The sequence below is a fragment of the Pelodiscus sinensis genome, chromosome 19 (genome assembly GCF_049634645.1).
Source record: "Pelodiscus sinensis isolate JC-2024 chromosome 19, ASM4963464v1, whole genome shotgun sequence".
Classification (NCBI taxonomy): Eukaryota; Metazoa; Chordata; order Testudines; family Trionychidae; genus Pelodiscus; species Pelodiscus sinensis.
In genome coordinates, this window is record NC_134729.1 from 15,522,709 (window position 1) to 15,542,200 (window position 19,492).

General features: G+C 62.2%; 2 protein-coding genes across 2 annotated transcripts in view; both read right to left on the bottom strand.

The window, feature by feature from the left end:
- Positions 1 to 1,760: 1,760 nt before the first annotated feature.
- PLPP2 (phospholipid phosphatase 2) lies at positions 1,761 to 13,086 on the bottom strand. Its single transcript, XM_075902562.1, has 6 exons — positions 12,853 to 13,086; positions 4,965 to 5,116; positions 4,295 to 4,572; positions 3,929 to 3,986; positions 3,334 to 3,510; positions 1,761 to 2,842 (listed from the first exon to the last, which is right to left on the bottom strand). Exons 1-6 carry the CDS (start codon positions 12,902 to 12,904, stop codon positions 2,705 to 2,707), a joined length of 855 nt encoding a protein of 284 aa, XP_075758677.1. The 5' UTR covers positions 12,905 to 13,086; the 3' UTR covers positions 1,761 to 2,704.
- A 1,713-nt stretch (positions 13,087 to 14,799) lies between these two features.
- LOC112546408 (granulocyte colony-stimulating factor receptor-like) overlaps positions 14,800 to 19,492 on the bottom strand; it is a 31,493-nt gene continuing 26,800 nt past the window's right edge. The window contains exon 15 of the mRNA XM_075902565.1: positions 14,800 to 15,258. Within this exon, the coding sequence (XP_075758680.1) occupies positions 15,247 to 15,258 (12 nt within the window). The 3' untranslated portion in view covers positions 14,800 to 15,246. The remainder of the gene's footprint in view (positions 15,259 to 19,492) is intronic.

The following is a 19,492-nucleotide window of genomic DNA, read 5'->3' on the forward strand; positions in this document are numbered from 1 at the left end:
TTCGCTTCCTCCCACTCGCAAGCCAGCCGCAGGGCCAGAGCCCACGTTCGCTTCCTCCCACTCGCAAGCCAGCCGCAGGGCCAGAGCCCACGTTCGCTTCCTCCCACTCGCTAGCCAGCCGCAGGGCCAGAGCCCACGTTCGCTTCCTCCCACTCGCTAGCCAGCCGCAGGGCCAGAGCCCCCGTTCGCTTCCTCCCACTCGCTAGCCAGCCGCAGGGCCAGAGCCCCCGTTCGCTTCCTCCCACTCGCAAGCCAGCCGCAGGGCCAGAGCCCCCGTTCGCTTCCTCCCACTCGCAAGCCAGCCGCAGGGCCAGAGCCCACGTTCGCTTCCTCCCACTCGCAAGCCAGCCGCAGGGCCAGAGCCCACGTTCGCTTCCTCCCACTCGCTAGCCAGCCGCAGGGCCAGAGCCCCCGTTCGCTTCCTCCCACTCGCTAGCCAGCCGCAGGGCCAGAGCCCCCGTTCGCTTCCTCCCACTCGCAAGCCAGCCGCAGGGCCAGAGCCCACGTTCGCTTCCTCCCACTCGCTAGCCAGCCGCAGGGCCAGAGCCCCCGTTCGCTTCCTCCCACTCGCTAGCCAGCCGCAGGGCCAGAGCCCACGTTCGCTTCCTCCCACTCGCTAGCCAGCCGCAGGGCCAGAGCCCCCGTTCGCTTCCTCCCACTCGCTAGCCAGCCGCAGGGCCAGAGCCCACGTTCGCTTCCTCCCACTCGCTAGCCAGCCGCAGGGCCAGAGCCCACGTTCGCTTCCTCCCACTCGCTAGCCAGCCGCAGGGCCAGAGCCCACGTTCGCTTCCTCCCACTCGCTAGCCAGCCGCAGGGCCAGAGCCCACGTTCGCTTCCTCCCACTCGCTAGCCAGCCGCAGGGCCAGAGCCCACGTTCGCTTCCTCCCATTCGCATTTCGCTCCTTTGGGATTGTCAGGAAGCTGCGGCCAGTCAGAATTGGTCGGTTTCGCCCACTCTAGCACATTTACCCGGAGGGGCTCTGGGCTGGGGGTGTAGGAGGGGTCTGGGTGTACCCCTCGCCCAGAATGCTTCCCCCTTGGAGATTCGTATCAGGGCTGCTTGCTCTTCCCCGTCATGTCCCTGGCAGGGAATGAGAACAAAGCGCACAGCTTGTCTGCCCCCTGCACTCCCCAGCCAGAGTGAGGAATGCAGCAAACTGCACTTTCCCCTCGCTCCCTGATGAAGGGAACCAGCCAGCAATGTCCCTGTATGAATCTGGGGAGGTTCTCCCCCCGCCTCCCCCATCCCTAAAGGCATCTGGGGAGTGGGAGGCTCGGGCAGTCTTGGCTGGGGACCCCCTCCACCTGCCTGCTGACTCTGTCTCTTTTCTGTAGGGTTTTATGAGAAGCAATCCCATTGGCCTGGCACAACCACGCCCGTATATTCCTCTCCGTGGTGCTGCGAGGAAGCTGGGTACTGAATTCGAAGGCCCTAGCTCTTACTGCTTAGGAGGAGTTCCTGAACAACCATACAGACGAACGCTCTCCAATACACAGTAGATCGCACACACCCAAGCCTAATTTCCTGGCGCTTGTGCTGCAAAGCCAGCAAAACAAGGGATGGGGGAGGGGGCGACGTTAAGAACCCAAACCCCATTCCCACTGAAATGTTCAAAACGTGCAATTTGATGCAAACATCTCTATTAACTTGGGGCTTCACAAAGATTCCCCCTTTGAAAAACAAAACAAAACCCATTTTAAGCCTGCGTATTTGAGGCCACAAACAGCTCTGGAGTAAAAGAATAGCTGGGACACGGCCGTTCTTTGAGGATGATCTAATTGAAAAGTAAATGCATTGACTGCAAAAAACACATCGTTATGAAAATTTATATCATTTAAAAGAGGCACAAGTACCCTCGGCGCCGAAGGCAGCTGCGCAGCGGAGGCGAGGCTGTGAGCATGTTCCCTGCTCCACCTCCTGCCCTCTCACAGGGCCAGAATCCAGGACCCTCTTCACACTGCAATTTATCTGCTTTATCCCAGAAGGATTCCCACCCACCCCATCCCCCATTAAAAGAATCAGCTGAGACGTCTGACCCCTGGCATTTCCTACGGAGCATCCGGTTCACCCCACAAAGCAGGCACGTTGCAAACTCTCATGTGGCCGTTCGCTCCCGCCCTGCGGCAGCCCAGCAGGGCCCAGGTCAGCGGGAGCAAATCCTCGCCGTGTGTCGATCCCTTGCATCAGCTGCGGCTCACTAGGAATATTTTAACGATCCGATCCAGATGCAGAGAAGAGCTCGGGCCCAGCTCACAAGTCCAGCAACGTGCCGGGGGCGTCGCCCTCCTGGTTCCGTCCCAGCGAAGAGCCGTCGGCAGACGACGTGGATATAGACGCGCTCGGCATCGTGCAGTCTCAGGCTTCGCGGGGGGGTTGCTCTTTGCGTCACAAACACTCCCACCCCTGGGCCATCTCCTCTTTCCATGCAGAGGGCTGGAGAGCCCCCCTCCCACCCACTCATTGAGGGATCGGAGCCCCGCGACCACAGGGCTGATTTCTCTGCCATCGGCCAAATGAGCATTAAAAGTCTTTGCTGGGTTCTCCCCAGAGGGTGCCAGGGCACCGTGCAGTAATAAGGAACTCATTAGCTGCAGAACCAATTAACAAGATAAGCTGCTCCTCCCAGTTCCCCCCAAGCCCTGGCAGGCAGCCTGGCGAGGCCTGGGGTCTGTCCAGCAGCACTGCCTCCCCGGCCCCCGCAGCTCAGGGAGCTCCCCGATAGCTGTAGTGGTTGCAGTCGGGGTCGCTCGTGGTCAGTGGTAAGCTGGGCTTGCGCTCCGGGTCCTTCTCCTCGCAGGGAAGAGAGGGGCGCTGCTTGAAGAAGTCAGAGACGTAGCGGACCTGGGGGAAGGAAGGAGAGAAGGAGGCGTTAGGGGAGAAGTCTATCGAGGAGCACCTCTCCAGGCATCCAGCAGCCCCTTTGAGAGCTCCTATGCAGCGACACTCGGCAGCACTGGAGTCATGCAGCAGCCTCAATAAAATGTAGGTCTGAGTGACATGCCCAAGGGCATGCAGAGAGTCACTGGCAGAACTGGAAACAGACCCCAGAGGGCCCGACTCGTCCTGCTTTGGGACCCTACGGAGTGCTGCAGTGGAGAAGGTGGGTGGGTGCAATACTTAGAGCATCCCAGACGGCTGCCGCTGGCTTGGCCGGTGTGTCGCCGAGCAGCCTCAGCTGGCAGCCACGCAGGAACCGAGACTCAGAGCCTGGGCAGGAATTCAGAGCTCATCCTGTTGCTGGAGGTCACGGTCATGCAATCAGCCATTCCCGCCCACCCCGGCAACTGTGCTCCCCTAGGCGAGAGTGGAGGGGCGGGGCTCGGTGCGCTTACGATGAGGACGGCAATGAGCGCCCCCTGGAGGAGCCCCACCAGCACGTCACTCCAGTGGTGCTTGTAGTCGGACACCCTGGTGTAGCCCACGAAGACGGCGAAGGCGATCAGGAAGAACTGGATCGTGGGGCGCAGCAGCCGGGCCCACTTCCCGCTCAGCCGGGCCTGGACGTACAGCTGGGGAGAGGGGGAAGGTCGGTCGGTCACCCCAGCACTGCCCTCAGCCCAGTGACTGGGGGGGGTCCCCCAGGACCGCCACGCAGACCCCACGCAGGGGCCTAAAAGCTCAGGGCAGAACCATGCAGGGCAGCACGACACCTCCAGCAGGGGCAAGAAGGGCGGGCCAGGGCGTACCAGTCCATTTGGTCCCCGGCAAGGATTAACCCAAGTTCACTCAGTCAGGGGCACTGGAGTCCTGCCCCCCACCTTCCCAGTGCTCTACCCATTGCATCACACCTCCCCCAAGAGTCCTGATCGGTACCTACCCCCAGAGCTAGGAACAGAACCCAGGAGTCCTGACCTGTACCCCTCTCCCCCCTGCTCTACCCACTGGACTCCACTGCCCCCGCACATGCACCCCCAGCGAGACACTCACTGCGAGGAAGACCATGCAGTACATCCCGAAGGAGGAGTGTCCGGAATAGAAGGATAACCTGGATGAACAAAGGCCAAGATCAGGAGGAGACTCCCACCCTCCCTCCAGGCTTCCCACAAGCCCATGGGACCCCCCTCACGCTCTCCAACTCTGATGAGATTGATGCCCAGCGAGACTGTCCCGCCCCTCCCCCCAGCCACACACTTGTCCTTCCCTTCCCAGCTCCTCTGCTTCCAACAGCCAGGAGGGTCCCTGTCTCCTTGGCCGGCCGGCCCTGTCCACGGAGTGGAGCTCAGTCGGGCGGGGGCGTTCCTCAGGATCTGACCAGGCCCCAAGTCCCCCCAGGAGGTTGCTCCCTCATGTCACCTGGACTCAGTGACGTTCCTGGCATCGCCCCGGCACATGTTCTCCAGCTGCACGTAGACGGAGCAGTTCACCTTGGACCAGTCGGGGTCGCAGACGGCGAGGAAGCTGGGCCGGAGCCGGCCGATCATGTACTTGGCCAGGTCGGTCAGGGACTGGCTGACAGCCCCGCCGAAGAGGAACGTCCCCACCACCTTGTAGAGGGCGGCGAGGTAGTTGTTGAACTCCGACTTGGAGTACAGGCGCTCGGAGTACACCAGGTAGGCCTCCCCCATGGAGACCTGCGGACGCCAAGGGAGAGCCAATGAGGACGGAGCAGCCGGGAACCTGCCCCGGATGCTGGCTCTGCTCTGGACGACCTCTGGGCGCTGCGTGCCAAGGATGGCAGAGCCAATCCCAGCAGGAGGGAGGGAGATGCTGGGTCTGGAGGATGCTCCAGCAGGGGCAGCGGCTCTGCGAGTTACTCCTGCCCTTGCTTCTCCCCACAGGGACCAGCCGTTGGCTCTGCTCGAGGGGCCCAGGATGCCCTTGGAGCGCAGGCTGGGCTGGCTGGTTGGAGCGGGAGCTCGGTGAGGCTGGGGTAGAGCAAGGCAGTGTAGGGAACTCGGCGGGGGGGGGGGGGAGGGAGGGGAGGGGGGGAGCCCGCCGGGAGCCCGCCCCCCGGGTTCCTTACAATGAGGATGGTGCAGGTGATGGTGACGCCGGCCATGATCCCGTGGGTGATGGTGTCTGGCTTGTAGGGGTAGCGGATGGAGTCGTCGCTGCAGTAGAACCCGCGCTTGTACGGAGAGTTCACCAGTGTGAGGATGACGAAGGGCAGGGCAGCTGAAGGCAAAGCAGGGAGGGGGTGTCAGGGAGGCTGCCGCTGCCAGAGGGGGCTCCCTCTCCACCGGGATCCCCCCCCTTGCTGCCCCCGTCCCCAGAGAGCAGGGCAGTGCCCAGCTAGGGATGTTAGATAGCGTGTAACTGAACAGTCGTGTAACTGCACCACATTGTAGTGATTACACGACAGTCCCTGGGGGGGAGCCAGTCGTCTCCACGCGGACATCCCCAACTCAGCCTGTATCACCTGTCCCAGTCCCTTCGGCTGACTTGGCGACTGGTCGGCTCCTGGCCCAGCTGGGCTCGGGGAGCTCCCCTCCCCCCAACAGCACCAGAACCCGGGGTGCAGCCGCCAGCCACCCCACCAGGATCGGCTGTGGGATTCCAAGCGTCCTCCCTTCTAGGGGGCCGGCCCTGGCTGGAAGGGCCCATGGCTCTTTGGCAGCCTCCGGGGAAGGAGCTGGTGTTTCCACGCCCTTGGCAGGCTGGGCGCACAGATAAGGACTGAACTGGGGGACGAGGTGAGAGGCGGGGGAAGGGCGTGCCCTCGCTGCCCACACAGCCCCCGTTCTATAGCCAGAGGGGACCCAGGGGGAGCAAGGCAGCCCCACGTCACATACAACCCCCCCGCCATTCACAGACAGGAGAGTCGGGGTCCGATCCAGCGCGGATGCACTGCTAGGCTGGAGCAGCATCCCGGAGAAGGATCCTGAACTAGCCAGCACCAAGCCAAGATCGGAGACAGGGTCCTGGGCCAGATGGGGAAACTGAGGCCTGGAGCAGGGAAACGGAGCGGTATGGCCGTTCTAAAGGCCTCTCTAGTCCTGGGTCTGGACGGCCTGGAGGGGATGGGCCCAATCACTCCCTCAGGGAGGCCACAACCTCAGTCACAGCTGCCCTGATTCACAGAAGGACTCTGCTTTCCAGGGATGCAAAAGCAGCCGGCTGCAGGCAGCCCCTGGGCCACACAGCTCAGCCCCCTCCCATCTGCTCCCCTGCCTGCTGCTGATTAGAGAGCCCCGTTATCAGGCCCTGGCAGCTGCCAGACAAGCCAGGACACTGCTGTAAACACAACCACCTGCAGAGCCCAAACTGCAACCCAGCCCCAAGCAACTTTCCGCACCAACCCGCAGCGCAGAACTCAGGCCGTGTGTGTTTACTCGGGTGCTCCGCTGGCACAGGCCCCAGCCTTGTCACAGACTCTCTGCATGACCCTGGGCAAGTCACTTTGACTTTGCCTTAGTTTCTTCAACTGTAAAAATCAGGCCCCAACTTTTCGCCCAATCTCTACCTGTCTTGCCTACTTGGATTCCAGGTACACACAAAACCCTGCACAGCAGGGGCTTGATGGGGAAACTGAAGCCCGGAGCGGGGAACCAGCTTGCCCACGATCAATGGGAGGAGGTGGGATTCAGACACAGGAGGCTTTGATGGCCAGCCCTGTATCATAGCCGCAGCCTCGCTGTGGGGGTGCGGGGGGGGGGAGGGTGCGCTGGGGTGGAGGGGAAGAGAAAAAGGGGAGATTTACGACCAGGAACGAGCCCCTATCTCCCCATTGACGCACCCCCTGCTCCCAGGCAGGGGCGCTAAGGAAAGACCTGGGAAGGCACCGGCAGGCTGGGCAGAGGCCGGAGGAGGTGGGGCACCCCCCAGCACCAACATGATACCAGCTCCCCAGGAGTCTTTGGTGACATCTGACCCAGCTGGGGCCTGGCTTCCCCTCTCATCTGCGCCTGCCTCCTGTGCTCTACGGGCCGCCCGAGGCAGGGCTGATGCAGGGACAACTGTACCGGGGCCCTGGCCCCCCAACACCCGTAAACCCGGGAGGCAGCGGGGCCCCAGCGAACGCCCCTAGTTCAACCTCACCGTGCGGAGCTGGATCGCAGGCAGCCTCTCCCCAGCAGGCACCGCGGCCTAGCCGGCCTCAGGCTCCCCCCGTCTGGGGGACGGCTGGCCCCTGCCTCCTCACCGAACAGAGCAGGTCGCCAGTCTCTGCCCGCCTCAACCCTCCAGATGCCCCAGGGCTGCCGCCCTCCGGCCAGCACTGCCCAGCGCCCCGCCCCGGCCCGGCCCCTGCTTCCCAACGGCCGGCGGGCACTGGGACAAGGCACACGGCTCCGAGCGCGCTCACAGGCGAGCGGCGCCACACGGCGCCAACGGCCGGACTAGCACCGGGCTGACTGGGCCCACTGAAGGAACCTGGGTGCCAGGACCTCGCGCTGCCCCCTTCCGAAGAGCAGTCAGGACACCCCCAGGCGGTTTAAACGCAGGACTGTCCCTTTCAAAATGGGCTGGGGTGACCCGACATCCAACCGTGCCAGTGCCAGCTGCCTAGCTGGGACGGGACGGGACAGTCCCTGCCTGCCAGGGCGGAAGGGCCCCGCCCCCTCTGCCCGCAACAGGAGCACGCCCCCAGGAACGAGCGCCCGCACCGCCAGCTCCCAGCGCAGGTTCCCCCGCGCCCCTCAGCCAGCTGGCTCACAAACACCCATTTCCGGCCCCGAGGCTTTACCCAAAATAGCAGCCCCAGCGGATGAGCAAGCGGTCGTTAGTGCGGCAGCTGGCAGCCTCTCCGCAATTACCTGGGGCTGCAGGAACCCGGCTGGGGGGCAGGGGAGGGACATGTGCTAAGGACAAGCCGCTTGCACTAGCTTCGAGCTGTGGGACAGACGGTGCATGTCCTGGGGGCTCGGCATGCACCCTGGGGGCTCCCTCGCCCCTCTCTGGCCCCTGCAGGCCTTCCCCCGGCTCAGACCATGCTGCAGCGTCCCGCCACTGCCCTGCGCTAACCCCCGGCTCAGACCTGTGGGGGGACCCCTGCAGCAGAGCCGCTCCCCATGGAGACCATGCTCCGCGTTTGCATCTGTCTCAGCAGGGCTGGGCCGTGCCGGTCTCTCCGCAGTCACCCCCGGTCTGTGTCTCAAGGGGCTGCTCCCCTTCACGCACACAGAGCGCGGCATCGCCACGGGCGCATGGCCGGCAGGGCGGGGCTGGTTCTGTGCCAGCTCAGACGGACGGGAGACCAGCGAGTCAGCGCCAAGGCGGGGCAGGAAGGGAGGGCCCTGCACCCAAGGGCCTGAACCCTGCCTGCTGCCACGGAGGTGCAAGGGGACAACGCGCCAGCGCCTCGGGCAAAGAGCAGCAGCTCCAGCGTGGCAGGGCGTGAGCCCAGCGCAGCAGAGCAGAGCCGCTGCAGAGGAGGGATGGAACCGGTTAAGTGTTGTGTTTTACCAGTTAACCGCTTACACGGGGGCGGGGGGTCAGGGTGAACTGTAGCCAGTCGGCATCACCCAGTTAACCATTCACATCCCCACTCCAGAGCCAGCTGGGCTGCAGCAGCACTAGCCCCAGCGAGGCAGCGCATGGCGGCCATGGCTATAGGCACCCACCTGCCTGGCATGCCGGGCGAGCCCAGCCTGAGACCCTCGGCCTGCAGGGATGCCTGGGAGCCGAGTCTCTGCTGCAGCCCCCTTACACCAGGCTTTGCCCCAGCAGGGGACGGTGCCTTACCAAGGGCGAGGCGGGGGGTAGGGGAGCACTGGAGGATAACTGGGAAGGGAAGGGTTCAGCGAGAGGATCAGACCACGGGCCCTGCCTGGGCTAGAGCCCCCTGGGCCCACTCCCCAGCTGTGACAGGGTCCCACAGCCAGCCTGCTGCATTCCCCGGTGTTGGCGCAGCGCCCCGAGCGTCATGCTCCAATAGCCACCCCGGCCACTTACCCCCTCGAGCGGGAATATGCCCCCCCCCCCCGACCGATCTGGGCGGCGCCCTGGCACCTCTCCCGCATGCCCCGTCCTGGCCCGTGCATAGTGCAGCAAGTGGGGGAAGCTGGCCGGCCAGCAGCCCAGTGTCGCTGTCACAGAGGGCAGACTGCGGGGCTGTGGCTGATAGGCTGGTTCCGTCTGCATCGGGCCACAAGGATGGACTAGGCCTGGAATACACAGGGCCCGTTAACACAGCTGGGCGGGGGGGGGGGGGGGAAGAGGGAGAAACGTCAGAAAAAATTCCATTTCCAAGTTCAGTGAAACTTTCCAGCCAACTGCATTTCTCAACGGCACCTTGTTGGGCCTGGTCCCTGGAACCTGCCAGGCGTTTGCAAGGTGGTTTATAAGCACTTGGAAAGCAGAGGGGCTTCTCCGTCCAAGCAGCGTTCGCAGAGGAACCAGCAGCCAACTGGAGGCGGCAAACCAGGCCTTCTCAGCACTAGGATTTCAGCCAGTGGCGCAGCTGCACCAGTGCAAGCCCCTCGTGAACACACAAGGTGCACCAGCAAAGCTTACACTTTGGTTAAGACAAGGATACGGTGTTCCCATCACATGGCTCTTCACCAGAGGTTTGCACTGATGCAGCTCTGCTGTTGGCTGAGATCCCAAGTGTGGACAAGGCTCCAGCATCCATTTGGTTTAATATTTTGGACTTGTCCTTACTGGGGTGGGCTTATTACTATTTTCACCAGGGCAACCACCCAGAGGGGATGCGCTGCCCTGGTTCAAGGTGGAGCTTGCACTAGTTTTACCCTGTCAACTGCCAGCATACATTGCACTTGTGCAAGCCCCATTTTGCACCAGGGCAGTGTCCATATTAGGGGCTTGCACTGATATAGCCGCACGGATGAAGTCACACCAGTGCACATTACCCTAGTGCAGACCGGCTGCGGGATCATGCACACTTCTCTCCGGCTGCAGGAGCCTTCCCAGCTATGGGACCCAGCACCGAGGCATCGGAGGCAGAGCTGGGGACTGGCAGGAGGTAAAGCCGGTTTGTTTTAAAGCTTTGCGGTGGTTGCAGCCTCTCCGGGAGCCCAGCCATGGGCCCTCGAGGGTTAAGAAGCAAGGAGCGGGCTGGAGGAAGTGCATGGTGTCGGTTCTGGGCTACAGAACAGACTGGAGGGGCTGGCTGGCTCAGTTACTCTCTGCACATCCAGGCTCTGGAGTTTAACTCCTGCACCAGGCTGGACACAGCTGAGAGATGGGATAGGGGCAGGCGAGCCCATCGCCGAAACCACCACGAGACATTCCTTTGCCTTCTGGATAGCCGTGTCTTACACCAGGATAAGCACTACTGGTGCAAAGTGTGTGTCCACGAGGGGGTTGCACTAGTGCAGCTGTACCATTGAAATCCTAGTGCTGACAAGGCCTGGTTTGCCGAAGCCCATTGCACTGCACCCACCTCCAGCCCAGCCGAGGCAGCCTGCAGAGGGTCCCAGCCCTACACCAACGCCAAGGGGCCTGCATGAAAACCCAAAGCTGGAGGCCCTGGGCCACCTTAAAAGGGACTTATCTCCCAAGTTCCACCTTTAAAACCATTTCCATCGGCCCTTTGTTTGATAGGCCTCTGTGGGTAAACACACCAGCTGTGTCTTCTCCCTGCTGCACAAAGGCAAAATCAAGGAGGTGGGGAAAACTCTGCACCCAGGGAGTCACCACTGCCTTCCCGGGAGCCAGCCCCTTGCCTGCAGGCCCGGGCACACCTCCTGCCCAGGCAAAAATCTCACCCTGCTGGTTCCAGCAGCCTGCTAAATTCTCCCTTGCAACTTTCTCCAGTGGAAACAATGGGGAGGGTGGGGAATAGCAACAGGCCTGCTGCTCCTGCTCCTGCCCCGCCCCGCCCCGGCACAGGGCTTCCAGGTGAACTGTAAACACAGAGGGTTCTTACAAATATATGAAAGACCTTCATTTGCGGCTCAAATTAGGCCCCAATTTCCTCGCAGGATATTTTTAGTGGCTGTGGATTAAATTCAGAGCCACGCAAGAGAGACCAAAACAAAGCCAGGGCCCTCGGCCCGGCCCTTCCACCGGTGGTTTACACGGATGCCGGCGGAGGTCCAAACTGAAATTAAGACCTGTGCTTTATTTTAAGGCATTTTAATTACGGACTCCTGGGTGGCTATTTTTGAGGCAGCATTTGTCCGCTCAGAGAGTGAAGAGGACAAGGGAGGGAGCTAAAAATGACGCTACGTTTACAGCCCAACGCCTGTGCAAAGTGCACCGTTCGTAACCATTGCGACGGGCGTGTGATTCGGCTAAAACTAAGACGTGGAAGAGCTTGGGACATGCAGCCTTTCCCTGCCGGGCCTGTTCAAAGGCCAGGCTGGCAGCAAAGGGAAGTTGGGTGAGATGATATCGCCAGGTCTCTGTTCAGTGCTTCACATTGTCCAGGTACAGGAGGAGCTGCCAGGGAGGATTGACTATCCTGCCCCCCCTCTCTCCAGGGCCTGGTGGAGGCGCACTGGCAAGGGGGCGCAGGCCCTGCGGATGCCAGTGCTGGAGCGGGCCTTGCTAGAGTCTCGTGAGATCTGGGGAGACGGGTGCATGGTGGGGGAGAATGACCTCACTGCCGAAAATCCAGCCCAGACCTGGCTCTCGTGTCTGCCAGGGCCAGCAGGGTGCCAGCAAGCGGCCATAACGGGCTAAAAACACCGAGCAAGGCCGCTGGTTCGGCAAGCCCAGTCCAGCCCCCCGCAGCAACGCGCTGGCTGACTGCGCCAGCCAATTCCTCTGCAGCCCACCAGTTCCATGCCGCTGCCCTCCCCTCTGAGGCACATTCAGTCTCCCCAGCCCTGCTAGCTTCCCCGCCGGGACGCCCCTTCAGCTCTGCATTGGCCAGCGGCCTCCTGAGGCCACCGTCCCTGCCTGACTTTGGTGTTTACGGACCTTCTCCCAGCTTTGCTCTAATTCAACCCTGCACTGGTCAGCAGCCTGCACCCGAAAACCCTTTTTCTGACTTGCCCCTTGGAAGAGGATCCCCGCTGGCACCTGCCTGAATCAAGGCTCTACCTCAGGGCCGGGCTGTCTAGGGGGTCCCCACCCCCAGGTGGGTGACCCACAGGTCTATGCTGCTGGCCTTCCCCAGCACCTGGGCCAGGAGAAGCTCTCTGCTGGCGCGGTGCCAGCGCTCCCACCTGTGCCAAGGCCCTTACGGATGCAAAGGCGGCTGGTTCTTGTCACCTGCCCCTGTGCAGAGGCCCCACGCCGGGAAATCGGGGGAAGCCACTTCCTGTATTGAGCCATAAATGCCGTACCTGGAGCTGGCTGGCTAATGGGGCGTGTGGGGGCAAAGGCTGCTGGCTGGGGGTCCTGCCCAGAGCCCATGGCTCACCCACACGGCACAGATCCGACTCCCTCAGCCTTCCAGCATGGCACCTGCCCCACTGCTGTGAGCTGCTTCCATGGGGCTGTGCCCCCAGCTCGGCAGGGCTCCCTCGGGGGGCGCTGGGTCACCCACTGGCAGGGCGCCCTCCAGCCCCCGCTCTCCAGAGGAGACAGGGGAGGGGTCTGGGGAACTGGAAACAATTTCGCCCACAGGAGGTGGGGAAGGGGCAGGAGCGACAGAGGGGCAAGGGAGCCCCCCTTAACCACCCCCCATCCTCCCAGGCCACCCCCGGCTCCACCCCTCCCCGCACAGAGCCCGGACATGCGGCCAGCTGGAGCCGGGCCGGCCGGAGAAGGCGTCAGGCACCGAGGCGAGCTGGGCCCGGGCCCGGCTCAGAAAAGCTGCGAGCAAAGCTCGGCTGGAGCCGGGGGGGGGGGGGGGGGGGTGAAGGCGGGGGGCTACACGGCGGGGGCGGGGGGGTCACACCTGGGGGGGCTACCCAGCTGGCAGCGGTGCGGGGGGGGCGGTAGTTTTCCAACTGGCCCCGAGCCGGTCAGAGATTTTGCCCGTCCAGACGGGGCGGGAGGAGCGGGCCGGGCCGGGCCGGGCCGGGCCGGGCCGGGCGGGGGGGGGGGGGGATCCTTACCAACCACCACGCAGAGCACATCGAGCACCACGAAGACTTTCCTGCGCTCCATGCTGGCCGCGGGCCCGGGCGGCTCCGCTCTGTCTGCCCGGCCCGGCCCCGCTAGCGCTGCCCCCTTGGCTCGGCTCAGCCCGGCTCGGTCCGGCTCACATGGCCCCGATGCGGGCACAGCGGCGGCGGCAGGAGAGGGGCGACAGACTGGCGAGGAGTTAAAGTCCGGGGATGGTGCGGGAGCGGGAGCGGGGGCGGAGCCGGGCCGGGCAGGGGGCCGGGCTGGGAGCGGACCGCCCTCCCCAGCCGCCTGCGGCCGCCAGGGGGCAGCGCCGGGAGCGCAGGAGCTGTGGGGCAGAGGGGAGTGGTGGGAGCTGCAGGATAGGGGAGGGGGCAGGACTTAGGACCGGCGGGGGGTTATTATGGGGCAGGGGATAAGGTGGAGTTACGGGGCAGGAGACTGAAAGGGGGTTATGGGGCAGGGGATGAGGTGGGGTTATGGGGCAGGAGACTGGAAGGGGGCTATGGGGCAGGAGACTGGAAGGGGGCTATGGGGCAGGGGATGAGGTGGGGTTATGGGGCAGGAGACTGGAAGGGGGCTATGGGGTAGGAGATGAGGTGGGGTTATGGGGCAGGAGACTGGAAGGGGGCTATGGGGCAGGGGATGAGGTGGGGTTATGGGGCAGGAGACTGGAAGGGGGCTATGGGGCAGGGGATGAGGTGGGGTTATGGGGCAGGAGACTGGAAGGGGGCTATGGGGTAGGAGATGAGGTGGGGTTATGGGGCAGGAGACTGGAAGGGGGCTATGGGGCAGGGGATGAGGTGGGGTTATGGGGCAGGAGACTGGAAGGGGGCTATGGGGCAGGGGATGAGGTGGGGTTATGGGGCAGGAGACTGGAAGGGGGCTATGGGGCAGGGGATGAGGTGGGGTTATGGGGCAGGAGACCAGCAGGGAGGTTATGGGGCAGGGGATGAGGTGGGGTTATGGGGCAGGAGACCAGCAGGGATGTTATGGGGCAGGGGATGAGGTGGGGTTATGAGGCAGGAGACTGGAAGGGGTGATTATGGGGTAGGTGGAGTTATGGGGCAGGAGACTGGAAGGGGTGATTATGGGGTAGGTGGAGTTATGGGGCAGGAGACTGGAAGGGGTGCTTATGGGGTAGGTGGAGTTATGGGGCAGGAGACTGGAAGGGGTGATTATGGGGTAGGTGGAGTTATGGGGCAGGAGATGTGTTACAAGACTGGAGAGGGGACAGGAGATGAGGGACTTTATTGGGCTGGGGCAAGTTATGGGGCAGAAGGGGTGGGGAGGGAACATTTCTGATCACACAGGGAAAGCTTCAGGGACCTGTTGCCTCGTGCTCTGGAAGCCCAGATTTATGAGCCCGGATCTCAGCTCTGCTTTCTTAGGGGCTTGGCCCCCCCCCTTCCCGCCCCGCCCCGGGCAGTGGTTCTAAATCCTTCTCCCCTGCCACATAAGGGCTCCCCTCCCCTCTTCCCTGCTGAGCGGCTTGCCCTCACTCCCATATCTGGCCTCCTAGGCTGGCCTGGACCTGCAGCAAACTCCCTGCCCCCTGGCCAGGTGTGCAAGGCTTGGCCCCCGCTGGGAGAAACCAGCCAGGCAGGCAGAGAGAAACCAGAAGACGTGGGAGAGTTTAAACGGGTCCCTCTTGGGCCCAGAGTTACAGCTGGCACAACGGAGGTCGTGTCTCCCCACTAGCCCCAGCTCCCCCTGAGAGCAGAGACCCGGGGAAGGCTGGTTAAAGGAGATTCCCTTACCCCTGTGTTGCTCGTGTCTCTTCCCCTTTCCAACCTCCTATGGTGGCCCAAGTCGCCCCCGTTCCCCAAACTAGAGCCCCCCCATCCCCTTTTACTCCCTGGAAACACAACCTCCCTTGTGCCAGCTGTAAATCCAGGCCCAAGAGAGGGAACTGTTTGCTTAAACTTCCCTGTGGCCCTGCCAGGACCTGCAAAAGGGAGACGAGATGACCTCAGGGAATCAAGATGGAAAAGAAGCTTTGCAGAGATGCGAGATCGGAACTGGCTGGGCCATCGGCAGATCCTTCATGCCCAGCCGGTGGGCCTGCACAGGGCTGTTCCCTCCAGGGCGTGCGGTCCACGGAAATGTTAAACTGCTCCAGCCAGGGCCTCTTGCCGCTTCCCTTGGGGGACGCTGCTGCTGGCGAGATTTCAGCATTATGATGTTTTTTCCTGTGGCTCGTTCTCAGTTCTCTCCATGCTCAGTTTCATCCCATGGCTCCGGTGACACCGGCCTTTCCCAGGGCTCCTGCCATTCTGGGAGGGCTAAAGATGGGAGTTGTCGGGTGGGAGGCGGTTTGACCCCCGTACACAGCACTGGTGAGGCCGGGGCGGGATGGCCTCTCCTCTTCTGCTCTCCTCAGTTCAGAACAGAGGCTGAAAAAATGGAGAAGAGCCACAAAATTAATTCAGGGGCTGAAGCAAAGGCTTGACTCAGAGCTTGTCAACAGAGGGCTGAGGAGTGGCTTGGCCCCGGTGGATGAGTGCCACGAGGGAGACAAGCACTGGGTAGTAAAAGGCTCTGGCACCCAGCAGGGAAAGGCTTCACACGAAATTTGTTGGCCTGGACATTAAAGCCAGACACGCTCAAATGAGAAACAAGCCATGAATTTTGAGCTGCGAGGGTGGCTAACCACTGGGAGGAACGACCGAGGGCAGTGATGGATTCTCTGTCTCTCACTCTCTTCAAATCAAGACGGGATGCCAGGAAGAGATATGAGGCAGACCCAGTCACCTGGGTCAGTGCAGGGATACCTATCTGTCTCCAGCCTGCGTCGTACAAGATTAGATGAGCTAATATTTTTGCTGGCCTTCAAATCTATGCATCTGAATTCTTTGAATCTAGCTAGCAGGGCACAGAAGTTAGGCGAGGGAGACGAGGGGGGGAAGCCGGCAATGGAAACCCAAATAATGCAAAGGTTAAAACAGAGAAGTGAAAAGTCTAGAGTGCTAGGACCACAGACAGCATTAGATTCCCATGAGGATGCTTGTCAGGATTGCATTTATCTTGGCTGTTGCTTCAGCTGTGTAGGAAAGGCTCAGATCCCGGGACCGATCCTTGGGTAGAAACGGAAGGAATTGTAATAACAAGACAGGAACCAGCCTGGTGACAGCTGTCAATCCAGTCTGTTGACGTGCTCCATGGCTGGCTTGTAGCGGGTGCCCCAGGTGTTTGTGGGAGGCCAGCAGGCCTGGCAGGATGCCCTGGGGATGCTGGGGAGATGTTTAACCCTTTCTGCCCTTGACATGCGCTGGCTTTTGCAGTCTGACCTGCCTGGGCAGAAGGAGCCCCCTTGATTACCGTGCCAAACTGGGGTGCATGACTGAGGCCTAAAGGGGGAGGGGCCTGATTCTGCGCTGCCCGGCACCCTGCACAGTCATTCCCATTGGGCAAAGCGGATGTGAGCAGGTGTGAGACACGACCATGGTGTTTTGCACCTTGGTTGCACGAGTGAGAACAGTTGCATAAACTGCAGAGCCAGGCCCGGGAAATTTACAGCACGTCCTCCCTCTGCTGCCTAGCCCCCCCCCCAACCCCTTTAACGCCCTGCTCCTGCAATGAGCGCCAAGCATGTGGGGCCCCCACTTCTCCAGGGGGCTGCGTGAGGGTAAGATCGGCCTGCCCAGAGGTCCCTGCAGGCTCAGGGGCTGGGATTCAGCCTGAGATGCTTCCCCAACAACAGCGCAGCAAAGGGTCTGCTGGGCGTGTCCCACTGGCGGGTGTGGACCAAAGCAGCAGTGCCATGGCGGCCTCTGCTCTTCGCTGGCGTCTTCTCTAGTGACACAGCCCTCGCTAGCAGCAACGCAGGCGACCCCTCCCATCCCCGCTGCCCCTCGCCCGGGCATGGCGCCCCTCTGCAACCCTTGTCACCTAGGCCTTCACCTTGCTAGCGGCTAAGATCTGAGGCTCTGCTCCACTTGCTTGAGGGCTTTCGGTGGGAGGAGCTGAGCTGATCCATAGTGCCCCTGGGCTGGCAGCCAGCCCGAGGCGTTTATTAGTCCCCCTGCCCCGTTTCTTGCCTTGGTGGAGCACAATGTGTTCGTGCCACGGCGCCCGGAATGGCCGAGTCGCCCTTTGAATGTGGCATAAGTCAGTGCATGGGCCAGGGCGGGGAGGCTACCGGTGCCCGGGGGAGTGTCTACGCCAGGCCTGCTCAACACGCAGCCCGCAGTGCCGGCCGGGTTTACGGTGCGGTTTGGGTTGATTTGTGTGTTAGTAGTTAAATGCCTGGACTGTTGTGAAGCCAAAACAAAACACTAGTCAAGATAATGGTCTTCGGCTGACGTGCATTTTAGTAGCTAAATGCCTGGACTGACATTGCTCGTTAAAAGTGCTGTCATATGGGTGGATATTGGGTAAACGTTGCATTGTCTTTATATCAGCAGAACTGACTTCAATGGGTCCTGCGCATTGTGTAGTCTTGCCCTATCTCTGTATCCACGCCTGTCAGTGTGAAAGATGCTATTTGCATATATTTACACATATATTTGCATGTACCTGCAACCACACTTAAGTTGCAGCCCTCGGCATGTGCTGTGAGTCTCACTGGGGCTTCCAAAGTTGAGCAGCCCTGGTCTACCCTGCAGCTGGGAGCATGGCCAGGGTGCCAGGGGCTGAGGCGCGCTCACAGCTGCCGTGTAGCCTACCCTGGTGGGCAGCCGTGTTCCCCCCTCCCCCAGGAAGGTGGCAGCTCCAGCCTGGCCTCTCTGCTGGTTCTTTCAAGAGCAGTTTCCCAGCCGGCCTGGGGACCCAGTGGTCAGCGCTTTAGCCGGTCCCTGGGATGCCCAGCGTGCCCCAGCGTTGTCGAGAGGGAGGCTGGGGGGATGATTCCTGGTTATTTACACAAACCCTTCCTCTCCCAGCCCCCGGCACTGAGCTCCCCTAGAGCAGTCTCACGTCTCTGCTGGCTCTGGGTCCCCATCAGGCTCAGTATCACCCTCCAACCCCCTCTCCTAGCACCGGGTCCCCCAGCTCCTCCTGTGCCCTGAGACGAATGGGACAGTGGCAGAGGGCACGTGGCTCAGCGTATGACCTGAGCAGCCCTGGAAGCTCTAGCCTCCCTGGAGACAGGGCCAAACCCCTCCGGCCTGACCCAGCTTATCCTTCCACGGCTGGCAACGTGAGCGCCACACCCCTGACCCTGGGGGGCCCTTCGAGGCAAGGCCTGGGCCTGCTCCAGGCACACACTGACGATCCAAGAGCATTTTCCATAAGCACCGGAGTGGGGGGGGCTCCCTGTTGTCCTTGGCACCGACGTCCCCACATCCATGGTTCATGCCCCGTGCAAGTGGGTGGCCTCTGCCCTAGATATGCTCCACGTCTCGTGGCAGGGTGTGCTGAGCAGGTTGCCAGCAGGAGCCCCGTCTGCAAAGGGGCTTGTGGGGAAAGGCTCCATACGTACATCGAGTGCGACTGAGCGACCTGGCAGAAACGCTTTGTAACACCCCAGGCCAGTGCAGCCACATTGCAGGACACCGGACGTGCTCCAGCCACAGCCCTGCTATCGACGGGGAATGCAGGGGGTCCTGCCATGTTGCTGGCCTGCTTACTTAGCCCGGCTGCAGCTTTTCTTCCCAGCAAGCCCTTGGCAGGCCTGGAAGGAGGGGGCACGTCGGGAGCCCCCAGCTAACACCGTGCTCACAGGCTGCAATCGCCTGGAGCGTTTCTTGTAACAGGTCGGGCGCCTCTGACCTATTGCTTCAGTGGAAAAGGGGCTGGGGGAGGGGGGTGGCACAAGCCGGGTGGAGGGGCCGGTGCCCGGGGCCGGAGAACGTTGAGATATCCCTCGGACTTGCTTAAGTGAAAGCCCATGAACAATGGAAAACGTGGGCTCTTTTCAGACAGGTCCTAGAGGCAGACTGGGGCTCGCCCTGCGGCGCCCAGGCAGGCCTTTCACGGCTGGGCAAGTCTAGGCACAAGGGCCCAGGCCAGGGGCGCGGGATGGGTTCACCGTGGGGCTGGAGGGCGAGAACGCGGCCAAGCTGAAGCGATGGTGCCCTCCGCTGTCAGAACTGCCAAACTGCAGCGGCAGGAACCGGCCCTGGAATCAAACCGGGGCCAGGAACAGCAGGGCCAGACCCTCGGAGGGGAGAAAGCAGGAGAGCCGCCTGCAGCCACAGCACCTGGCTGTCTCCCAGCGAGCAGCGGTAACAGACGTGCTCTGCTCTAGCGCTCACTTGGGATGGCGGTAGCAGAGGGCGAATTGCGCTGTACTCGAGGCCAAGGTTCCAGTCCGAAATCCAGCCCAATCCCCAGCGGCTGCCCTGCTAGTCTCACCCCGCAGCCAGCTGACCGAGGTCTCTCTGGGCCCTTGTTTCGCGGCATAGCCGGTGGCTCCTCGAAGCCTCAGTCCCACGTCCACGAGGCATGGGCACTCTTGCTCCGGTACCCTCTGGCGCCGACGGGCCGTGTGGCGCTGCATTTCATGGAGGGCGCGGAATGAAAGGGGATCAGGACCCTGCCCCAGTGACTAGAGCACAGAGCTAGTGCCTCTGCGGTAGCATTTTTGCTGCAAGCCTCTCCGGCCGCGAACGAAGCCTGTGCCAGGCTGGCATGTGGGCGCCGCAGGGCTGGGAACAAGTGTGTGCAACGCAGCCGAGATCGGTCTCA